Source organism: Lathyrus oleraceus, chromosome 6, assembly GCF_024323335.1.
Source record: "Lathyrus oleraceus cultivar Zhongwan6 chromosome 6, CAAS_Psat_ZW6_1.0, whole genome shotgun sequence".
Taxonomy (NCBI): domain Eukaryota; kingdom Viridiplantae; phylum Streptophyta; class Magnoliopsida; order Fabales; family Fabaceae; genus Lathyrus; species Lathyrus oleraceus.
The window spans coordinates 41,221,993-41,233,036 of NC_066584.1; the positions used below are offsets into that span (position 1 = coordinate 41,221,993).

General features: G+C 32.5%; 1 protein-coding gene across 1 annotated transcript; it reads left to right on the forward strand.

Moving 5' to 3' along the window:
* Nucleotides 1-8,914: 8,914 nt before the first annotated feature.
* LOC127098621 (probable protein phosphatase 2C 8) lies at nucleotides 8,915-10,420 on the forward strand. Its single transcript, XM_051037259.1, has 3 exons — nucleotides 8,915-9,714; nucleotides 9,832-9,937; nucleotides 10,014-10,420. The coding sequence occupies exons 1-3, from the start codon at nucleotides 9,028-9,030 to the stop codon at nucleotides 10,322-10,324; spliced, it is 1,104 nt and encodes a 367-aa protein (XP_050893216.1). The 5' UTR covers nucleotides 8,915-9,027; the 3' UTR covers nucleotides 10,325-10,420.
* The last annotated feature ends 624 nt before the right edge of the window (nucleotides 10,421-11,044 follow it).

The window sequence follows — 11,044 nt, forward strand, 5'->3', positions numbered from 1 at the left end:
TTTATTCACTTCGACCTTCATTTCTTCAAGCACATATCTGATCCAAATTACTTGACCCGCAAAATAGAATCCTGCTATATATTCAACCTTGCACGATGACAATGCCACCACAGGTTGATTTTTCTACCACCGTGAGATTGAAGCACCAAATACTTGAAAGAAATAACTTGTTATGCTTATTTGATCTTCCTTATCTCCACACCAATCAACATTTAAATAATAAGTAATCGTAGCTTCTTTGCTTTCAAAATCTCGTGGAAACATAATACCATAGTTTATCGATCCTTTAAGGTATCTCGGGATTCTTCTTGAAGCTTTCATGTGTGGCACCTTTGGTTCACTAATGTATTTGCTCACCAATTCGACTAAGAAACCTATATCAGGTCGACTATTACACATATATCTCAAATATCTGACAATTTGTTTAAACAAGGTGACATCGACTTTGTCTTCCTCTCCATGCTTCTCTAACTTCAAATTTGTTTCGATAGGAGAAGATGTAGGAGTCGAATCCTCGATTCTGAATCTCTTGAGTATCTCTTTGACATACTTCCTTTCATGTAGCATCATACCTTGCTTGGTAATTTGAAATTCCATGCCTTAAAATATGACAAGTTTCCCAGATCCGACATTTCAAATTCCCTCATCATCAACTCTTTGAACTTCGATAAGTTTTTCAAGTTATTTCTAGTTGTCAGCAAGTCATCGACATATAAACAGATGATTATTATATATTGTGCCACAACCTGGACATAGTCACCATACTCATATTTGAATTTGATGAATCCCAATTCGACTAAATATGAGTCGATCTTCTTGTTCCAAGCTATAGGTACCTGCTTGAGACCATTGAGTGCTTTGTGTAACTTGTATACTTTCATTGCTTCCTCATGAATCACAAACCCAGAAGGTGGTGTGACATACACCTATTCGTATAAAGGTCCATTCAAAAAATTTGATTTTACATCTAAGTGAAATGTCAACCAGCCTTGCTTGCATGCCAATGCTACTACCAATCAGACATTTTCCAATCTTGCTGCTGGTGCATATACTTCAGAGTAGTTGAGTCCTGCTCTCTAAAGAAATCCTCGAGCTACTAATATTCCCTTGTGTGTTGCAATCAATCCATCTGGATTGTGCTTCAGCTTGAACATCCATTTCACTTTGATAGCTTTTGTTAGTTCTGGCAAATCGACTAGCTCCCATGTATTATTTCTTTCGACCGCTTGTAACTCTTTGACCATAGCTGCCTTCCATTATTTATTATTTAAGGCCTCGTTATAGTTGATTGCTTCAGCACCTGCAACTAAAGCAAAATGAACTGAATCTCCATCTGGTATGACTTCATCATCACTAACCACTTCACAGTCTTGAAGCCTTGTTGGGAGTACTTTGGTTCTTTGAGGTCTTTGGCTTGTGTTAGCCACAACCTCTTCAACTTCGATTGTGTCTGGAATATCAATAATTATTTTGACTTTGACTTCATCAGTTTCTTCGTTGATGCCATATGTCATCAATGGCTTGTTAATTGCATCACCAGAATTCTAATCTCACATAGGGTTCTCATAAATCACGATATCTTGACTCATTATGATCTTCTCATTGATTGAATTGAATACCATGTACGCTCTAGTTTTATGACATCCTACTAGAATCATAGGTTCACTTTTATCATCAAGATTCCTTTCTTGCATCAGGAATATGCTTATAGCAAATAGAGCCAAACACTTTCAGGTGACTTACTGATGTTTGTTTGTTACTCCACACTTATTCAGAAACCTTGTTCTTTAGCTTCTTGGTAGGGCACTTGTTCAAAATATAAACAACAGTGGTGACCGCTTCACCCCACAAGGATTTTGGCAATTTCTTCTACTTCAACATGCATCTCGCCATATCCAATATGGTATTCTTTCTTCTTTCTTCTATTCCATTATGTTAAGGCGTGTAAGGAGAAGTTACCTCATGATCAATACCATGTTCTGCATATAACTCTCCAAGCATCTTGGATGTGTATTCACCGCCTCCATCTATTCGCATAACCTTGATCTTATTTTCACTCTGGTTTTCGACAAGTATTTTGAATCTCTTAAAGATTGCAAATACTTCGTCCTCTCGTTTGATCACATAGATTCAAAGCTTTTGATTATACTCATCGACAAATGAGACAAAATACATGTTTTCACCAATTGTATGATCCTCAAATAGACCACGTACATCTAAATGTACTATTTCTAGTATGCAATAGGATCTCTTTGGCATAGTTGAAATGAAGGACTTTTTGGATTGCTTTCCGACTAAGCAACCTTCACAGAGTTTGTCAGAAATCTCGAGACTTGGTATACCAATTACCATGTCTTGAGTAATCAGTTTATTGAGTGATAGAAAGTTCAAATGTCCAAACCTCAAATGCCACAACCAACTATGTTTGTGGTCAACAACATTTTTTAGACATTGTACTGCAGTCGAACTGATCATGGTCTTGAATGTCATATTCTTGGATAAAGGAGATTTTAAGACCAAATTATTCTGAGTATCGAACAATTCCAACGCTCCATATTTCATAATCACTGAGAAACCTTTTTCGACCAATTGTCCAATACTTAGCATTTTGCACTTTATTCCAGGTACATAAAGTACATCTTTGATCATAACTTTTCCTCTATTACTCATTTGAATAACTATGTCGCCAATACCTTCTGCTTGCAATGAGCTATTATCAGTAAGTTTTACCTTGTTATTCTTCGACGAGTCGAAATCTACTAACCAATTTTTTCAACCAGTCATGTGATTCGAGCAGCTTGAGTCGAAGAACCAGATCTTAGAGTCGACATGGTCATCTAAAACTACAGCCATAACCACCATATCTTCAGAATTATCTTAATCTTGGCGTGCAAGGTTCACTCCTTCCTCATTTCCTTTTATCATTCCTTTGTCTTTATAGTACCAATAATTCTTAGCCAAGTGATCCCACTTTTCACAGTTAAAGCATTGCATGTCTTTTTTCTCTTTATATGAGTTTCCTTCTTCTCTTTTCGAGGATTCAGAAACCCTATCATCGACCTTATACTTTTGAGGGTTCGAACAAGAGTTCTTCCTCTGAGTCTTGTCTCATTTTCTTTTGAGCTTGTCAGAACCACAATGCTTCTTCCCAGCCTGAGCATTCAGTACTTGTATCAAATCTTAAACCCATTTCCTTTCGAAAATCCTAATCTCATGCGTCTCCAACGAACCAACCAAATATTTCAGTTTCAGGGTTTCAAGATTGTTGGATTCTTGAATAGTTATGATAACGTGATCAAAGTGAGTGGTCAACATACACATTACCATCTCAACTATCATTTTATCAATTAGGATTTCACCATAACCCTTCATGAGATATACGAGATTTCGCATCCATGACACATAGTTTGCAATATTTTCATCTTCTCTCATTTGCAGTAATTCATATAACTGCCACAAAGTCTGCATTTGACGACTTTGACTTTCTCACCTCCTTCATAGTACTTGACAAGAATATCCTATGTCTCCTTCGTTGATTCAGCATGAGAGATCTTGTTAAAATTCGCTGAATCTACCGTTGATTGAATGCAATACGCGACCTTGCAGTCTTTCTTCTTCGCCTCCTTGTTTGCGAATCTCCGAGCATCGATTGCATTCTCAGCAAGCTTAGGGACACCATTATTAACCACTTATAGGGTTTCATGAAAATTGAACAAGGATTTCATTTCCTTGCTCTATCGGTTCCAATTTTTGTCGTCAAGAATTGGAAGGGAATTCAGAATGTCATTAGTATCATTCATCTTTGCAGCGATTGATTAACAACTCACAATTTCGGAAACACGATCACTAACGTGTGATTCTTGAAAATACAATCAAGAATAAGCGGAGCTCTAGATACCAATTTGTTAGAGCATGAGACACTTTTAGTGAGGAGAGAATGAGTGAGAGAGAATGAAAATAAAGATTGATATTATTAAAATATGGTTATAAAAAACTGAATTACAAATGCATATATATATATATATATATATATATATATATATATATATATATATATATATATATATATATATATAGATAGATATATAAAAGTATGTTACTTGTATGCTAAGTAACTAACATAGCTAACATTAACCCTAACTAACTTGGATTATATCACAACAAAATTGAGTTATATTAGAAGAACAACTTACACTAATTAATATTTTTCGAACTTTCTACAACTCATTATTTGTATCTCACGCTTTGACTGTTAGAATTTGGTTTAATGTTTGTAGTTCTTCAATCAACGATTTTTTTACTAGTTTATTCTGCAAAGTTAATGAATTAGTAAAAAATATAATGTTGATTGAAGATCTACATGCATTAAACCAAATTCTAATAGTCAAAGAGCGGGATATGAATAATGGACGGAAGAAAGCACGTAAAATATTGATTGATGTAAGTTATTTTCTAACATAACTTAAATTTTCATATTATTAATTTCTAATTCAGTTTAAAAGATTATATATTTAATGAGGGGTTGGTAAAACACTCACACCACATATGATATATTATAAGTCCATCTTATAGGACATGTTAGTTGCAATGTACAATTAATAACGTTACCAAAATCATAAACATTAACATATCTATACAAACACATCATACAATAACACAAAAATCAACATTTATCAAACATACCTCAACAACAACATTTATCAACATACATAACAAAAACATCAACATACTTCTAAAAATATGTAAATTAAATCATAAACTTATGAACAAAACAAAATTATTTTATGAACAAACAAAAACAGGTATGAACAAAATCATAAACAACAATACATTTATCAAGCATACCTCAACAACAACATTTATGAATAAAATCATCATAAAATAACTTTAACACAACAAAATACTTTAACAAAAAAATCACATACCTTAATAATAACTAAAACAATTTACATACCTCAACAATTTAAAAACTATAATCTCACGTTAACAAACAATAAAATAATAAATTATATGTTGGACGAAGATACATGTTTGACGTAGCTTTTGAACAATAAAAAAAGATAAATATGACTAGTATTTTGAACAACAACAACATGATATCATATCTTATAAAATGATCCACATACGCATTTTTACTTGAAAAGATTGTGGAAAAAGGAAATAAAGATATGAGTTTGCTACTTGTTTCGTGACATTTTTTCTTGATTTATACTAGTTTGAGAAGTTGTGTTGGAGTTTTGTAAAGTTAAGATGAAGTTTTGAGAAATTGAAACAAGACGAGAGAAGTAAGAGTTTCATACTTACGACACAATATGTTCTTAAGTGAATTAAGTTAGCTTATATAGGTAATATATTTTACAACGGTTGTTAAAAATGATCATGGTGATTTGTCATGATCTTTCACCATGGTTGTTAATTTGGATTGTGGTGACAAGTTTTTAATTTTTATTTAAAAATTAGAATTAAAAGAACACACAATTTTATTAACAAAAAACATAAAAATTACGGGTGTTGAGTTTTGAAGAGTGTCAGTTGTTAAAAATGAATTTTGGTTCTAATCCTAAGAGTGTGGCACCGCGGAAAGGAGTTATTGATTGTTTGAAGATTAAACTCTCTATGTGGAAAGACAAGTTTCTTTCTATTGGTGGCAGGATAACTCTCTTGAATTCGACTCTCTACAGCGTTTTGATTTATATGATTTCCTTCTTTAAAGCTCCCAAATCAGTTTTGAAGGCAATAATTTCAATTCAAGTAAGAGTTTATGGCAGGGGGATAAAGAAAAGAAGGGTATTTCTTGGACAAGTTGGAAAACGGTTTGTCAAGCGAAGGAGGGTGGATTGGGTGTGAATGATATTTCGTTGGTTAATTTGGCTCTCTTAGCAAAAGAGAAGTGGATGTTTCTCAATGATCAGGAAGCAATTTGGAAGAATTTTCTGGAGTTTAGATATGGAATTTTTTTGGAGGTAGTCTTTAATCAAAGCTCTGTGAAGTCTTTGAAAAGGGCCTCCATTTGGTGGAGAGACTTGATGTTTATTGGAAAATAAGATGTTAACTCGGTTGGTTGGTTTGTGAATAATATCCAATGCAAAGTGGGTGATGGTAATAGATTGGATTTTTGGAGGAATAATTGGTGTGTTGCATAACCCTGGTGTCTTTCCTATCCGAACATTTTCTCGAATTTTGCTGCTAGCTTTGCCACTATAAGTGATTATGCTAAATGGATTAATGATGAATGGTTTTGGAACTTGGCTATTTTCTCGGCTGCAGAATGCCACTCAAATGCAGGGGTTTCAGCATGTTTTGTCCACGGTTCGGATGTGCAAAGAAGTGGAGGAGAACATGGTTTGGACCGGCAATATAACATGTAAGTTTTCTGTTAAATCATGTTACAATAGGCTCTTGAATGAATAAAATGAGAATTGGTGTAGTCCGGAGGTTTTGGTTCAACTTAAGAGATTGTGGAAATCTAAAGTTCAGTAAAAAATTCATATTTTCGGTTGACATTTGTTTATTAATAAGCTTTCTTGTAAGAAAAAACTTAACAAAAGGGGGATTTTTTATAATTTTATTGATCTCATGTGTGTTTCTTATTTTGCTATTGAGGAAGATTTATTTCATCTTTTATTTTCTTGCCTTTTTGCAACTAGAGTGTGGGAATCAATTTGTGGTTGGTTGGAGATGAAGCATCTAGTAGAAAACTCAATCTTAAATCATGTTGATAATTTATTTTCTTTTAAGAGTGGTAAAGCTCTTAGGAGCAAGAGCAAGAAGATGTTGGTATGGTTAGCGATGTGTGGGTCTTTGTGGTTACGAAGAAACAACATTATACTCAACAATGTGGGATCGAATATAGCAACAACATTTACCAAATTAAATTAATATCTTGGAATTGGATTGTTATAGGATTGAAGAGTAGATTTATTTTATACTAGAAAAATCCAATAAATTATCTAAAGTTACATTAATGTTGGAATTTATTTTGAACACTGTTTGTCCTCCCTTTCAATCATTTTGCTTATTGGAAAAATATATATATTATAACTGTTGTTAATTGTGTCTGTAATTTAAAAAATAAAAAATAAAAAAGCCTAATAAATATATATTACCTTGTGATATGTTAAGAAATTATTACAGTACAAAAATTTGATATTTTCTCTATTTTAAAAATAAATAAAAGTTATCACAAAAAATTAATAACTTTCTTTTGATATTTTTGCAAAAAATTAAATTGCTGTCAAAGAGTTAGACTTTCTAAAATAAAAAAAGTAAATGAGATTTAGTCTAAGAGTGACCACTAATTTTTAATACACTAGTGCACTCGATAAACATGCTTAAAATGGGATTAAAATTTGTTATTTGTGATAAAAATATAAGGTAATGTTAATTTGTGTGCTAGGGACAAACGTTAAGAACTAATTGTAGAAATATTTTTTTTTTAATTTGTGTATGATCTTTATCAAAATCTTATAGTTAATATTTTTATTACTTTTCCAATATAAATTATTTATTTACGAGTTGCTTAACATGTGTCTACGGGGCACAAGTTAGCATTACCCAAAAATATATAGTTATACATTGTTTTCGATCTCAACCATCTAATTAAAATCAAAAATCGAACTATTAAAATTAAAAATTATATTATGTTTAATATAATGAATAAACATAATATTTATTAAAATTGAATATATATTTTTAGAAAAAATATATATTTTTAGTCATTTAAAGAATATCCAATTTATCTTTTTATCTCTTAACCAATATCCAGAATATTCATTAACTTAAAATAATATTCATTTCATCCTAAATTATGAGATATTTTAAATATTTCACACAAATTGAGAAGCAATCAATATTTTATAGAAAAAAAATTATATATAATTTTACAGTATTGTTTTTCATTTATTATAGATAAAAAATAAATTTAAAGATTAAAAAAAGAATGAGTAATAGAAAATAAATAGTATATTAAAAAAACGTCTTTAATAGTATTACATAAATTAACTTATAATTTAGAACAATATTTTTTACAAAATAATTTATAATTTAAAAGAAAAGAGTATAAACTATCAATATAAAATTGAAAATGCGCATAGTATCCTGTGAAATCTCAGAGAAAGATTATTAATTGTCTCTTATTGCAATAAAAAAATTATTATTTAATGATAAATAATATATTTGATTTATATTAAATTCAAATATATGAATCATTTAATAAATTAAAAAAATTATAATAGAGACCTAATATTATTTTTCTCAATCAAATAATTTATTTTAGATTTCTAACACCAGCTCATCTAGATTTTAATCAAATTAAAAAAATTATAATAAACTCTTTAAAGTATATTTCCTAATTAATACTCATCGTTTATGATATAAAAAAAAAAAGTGTATTGAAAAACGTACATTTAACATTATTTTACAAAAAACAAGATGCATGATTAACGTGGGTAACCACACCACACCAAAACATCAAGCATGGATGGACAAAGAAAGAAATATCAGCGTGCGTGTCTACATACAGTGCAGTAGTTAGGAAGCTGCAATGGTATCTCTTCTATATCTAGTAACAAGCCCCCAAATCAATTACGCAACCCATCTCCATATAACACATGTCCCTTCAACTTCTCTAACCTCAACAAAAGCATAATTATTTACTGAAAGTAACGTCTATATTGCCACGTAACACTATCCTATGACTATGACTACGACCTTTCTCTTTCTTTCTTTTTTCCTTACCAACTGGCCCCACACAATGTATCGCTTTCCTCCCACATCCACCCTCCACGTACCTATTGTTTTTATCTCAACCGTCCACGTCTCCTTCACAAAATGCCAGTTTTATGGTCCTTTCAATTTCCACCTGTTACACGATTAATCAACTCTTTCGAAATCAACGGTTTGGATTTGTTGTAATTCGAATCTCGCTATCTCATGCTTTAAATTTCCGTCTTCTCCACTTCCGCCGTTTTTACCAATGCTTCTTTAGCTTCTTTTTTTTGTTTGATATTATTACATGCAAAAACGACGATGAAGGACGTGAAACGACACTCGCTGGAATCGTCTTTCTCGCGCGTTGAGGCGGTTAAGAAATTGGAGAATGTTCAGCGGAGAAGGTTGAAAATTCGGAGAATGAAATATAGCTGTCAGGCGAAGATCCACGTCGGAGATGAGTCTGCCGGTGGGGAGGAAAAGGAGTTTCATGAATCGGTTGAGATATCTTTGTCGTTGGCGAGCTCGTCGTCGTCGTCGTCATCGGAGGAAGAGGATCGATCGTCGAAGCGGAATGATGAAGATGAAGAAGTATCGTATGGTTCGGTGTCGGTGATAGGGTGTAGGAAGGAAATGGAGGATGCGGTGAGTGTTGAGATTGGTTTTGCGGTGAAAGAAAATCAGAAGTGTGATTTCTTTGCTGTTTATGACGGTCATGGTGGAGCTCAGGTTGCGGAGGTTTGTAGAGAGAGGTTGCATCAGGTTGTGGCGGAGGAGGTGGAGAGATGTGTGAATGACGTGGAATGGAACTGGGAGAGAGTGATGGAAGGGTGTTTCGGTAAAATGGATAGAGAGATTGCGGGTAATGCATTGGTTAGGACCGTGGGGACCACGGCTGTTGTGGCGGTTATGGCTACGAGGGAGATTGTTGTTGCAAATTGCGGTGATTCTAGGGCGGTTATGGGAAGAGGCGGCGAAGCTGTCGAGTTGTCTAGTGATCATAAGGTGAGTATTAATTATTTTTCTTTATTTTTGTATAGTTTTGTTTTAATCATTCATGAATTGGAGAAAATTATTGTATGATGATAATAAAATTAGTAAATTCCTTGCGTGTGCGTACAGCCAGAGAGACCTGATGAGTTGATGCGAATAGAAGAAGCTGGTGGAAGAGTCATAAACTGGAACGGCCACCGTGTTCTTGGTGTTCTTGCCACTTCACGATCTATAGGTTTGTTTCAAATTCATTCTCCTATGCAATCAATTTCAATACATGTGTTCTAACTATGTGATTTCGATGCATGCAGGAGATGAGTATCTTCGACCATATGTGATATCAAAACCTGAAGTCACTGTAACAAAGCGAAGCAGTGATGATGAATTTCTGATACTAGCAAGTGATGGTTTATGGGGTGTGATGACCAGTGAAATTGCGTGCCAAGTTGTAAGGAAATGCTTGAAAGGGAAAATAAGGAGAGTTTGTGATGGGGTTGGGAATCAGACGAGTCGTGCTGCTGAAGCTGCAGCATTATTGTCTGAGATAGCATTGGCAAAGGGTAGCAGGGACAATACCAGTGTCATAGTAGTTGACCTAAGAGGAACATTAACATCTAGTTGACGCCTCAATTTATTTTCAATCAAGGTTGTACTTTTACACCTTTGCTCTAAGATATTACTTGGTATATATAATAATCGTAATTAATTGGCCTCATAACTATGATCTCTAACACCCTCTTTTCAAATTTTAAAATGCATTGTTTGTTTATCCATTGAAATTTATGTGAGTTTCACTAATTTGAAATAGATTTCACCATATTATTAAAAATGTGTTGTTAGAGACTATCTAATAATGGATGTATATAATTGCATTGTTTTTATTAACATTAAAAATAGAAATAAGAAGAGAGAAGATTGAAAGGAGAAAGTGACTAAAGTTTCATTAGAAATAAGAGTTGAGAAAACAAAAGTAATTCTAAGAATATATAGTAATATATAAATAAGTTAAATTATCATCAACTCGATTATAATAAAATGTTTGTTATAATTTATCCAATGTTTTCCCTTCAAATTCATGCTACAGAAACATGAAACGATAGTGAATTTGTCAATAAAAAACCTAAGACTTTTAGTACTAAAATATGAAATATTGAATTTGTCAATCAAAAAACTAAAACTTTTAATAAAATATAACTTTTATGAAGGAGTGGATAATTTATACCAAGGAAAAATATTATTCAAAAATACTTTCATTTTTAACTAACTGGAAAATGTATTTACAAAATTACTAATATAATTTTTTAACAAGATACAAATAATTTTATTATAAATTTTAGGTAAA

Excerpts from the sequence above, each read along its gene's own strand:
- LOC127098621 (XM_051037259.1), top strand. The coding sequence starts at position 9,028 with ATGAAGGACGTGAAACGACACTCGCTGGAATCGTCTTTCTCGCGCGTT. Across the intron at positions 9,715-9,831 it reads AGTTGTCTAGTGATCATAAG|CCAGAGAGACCTGATGAGTT; the intron begins GTGAGTATTAAT and ends GTGTGCGTACAG. Across the intron at positions 9,938-10,013 it reads TGCCACTTCACGATCTATAG|GAGATGAGTATCTTCGACCA; the intron begins GTTTGTTTCAAA and ends CGATGCATGCAG.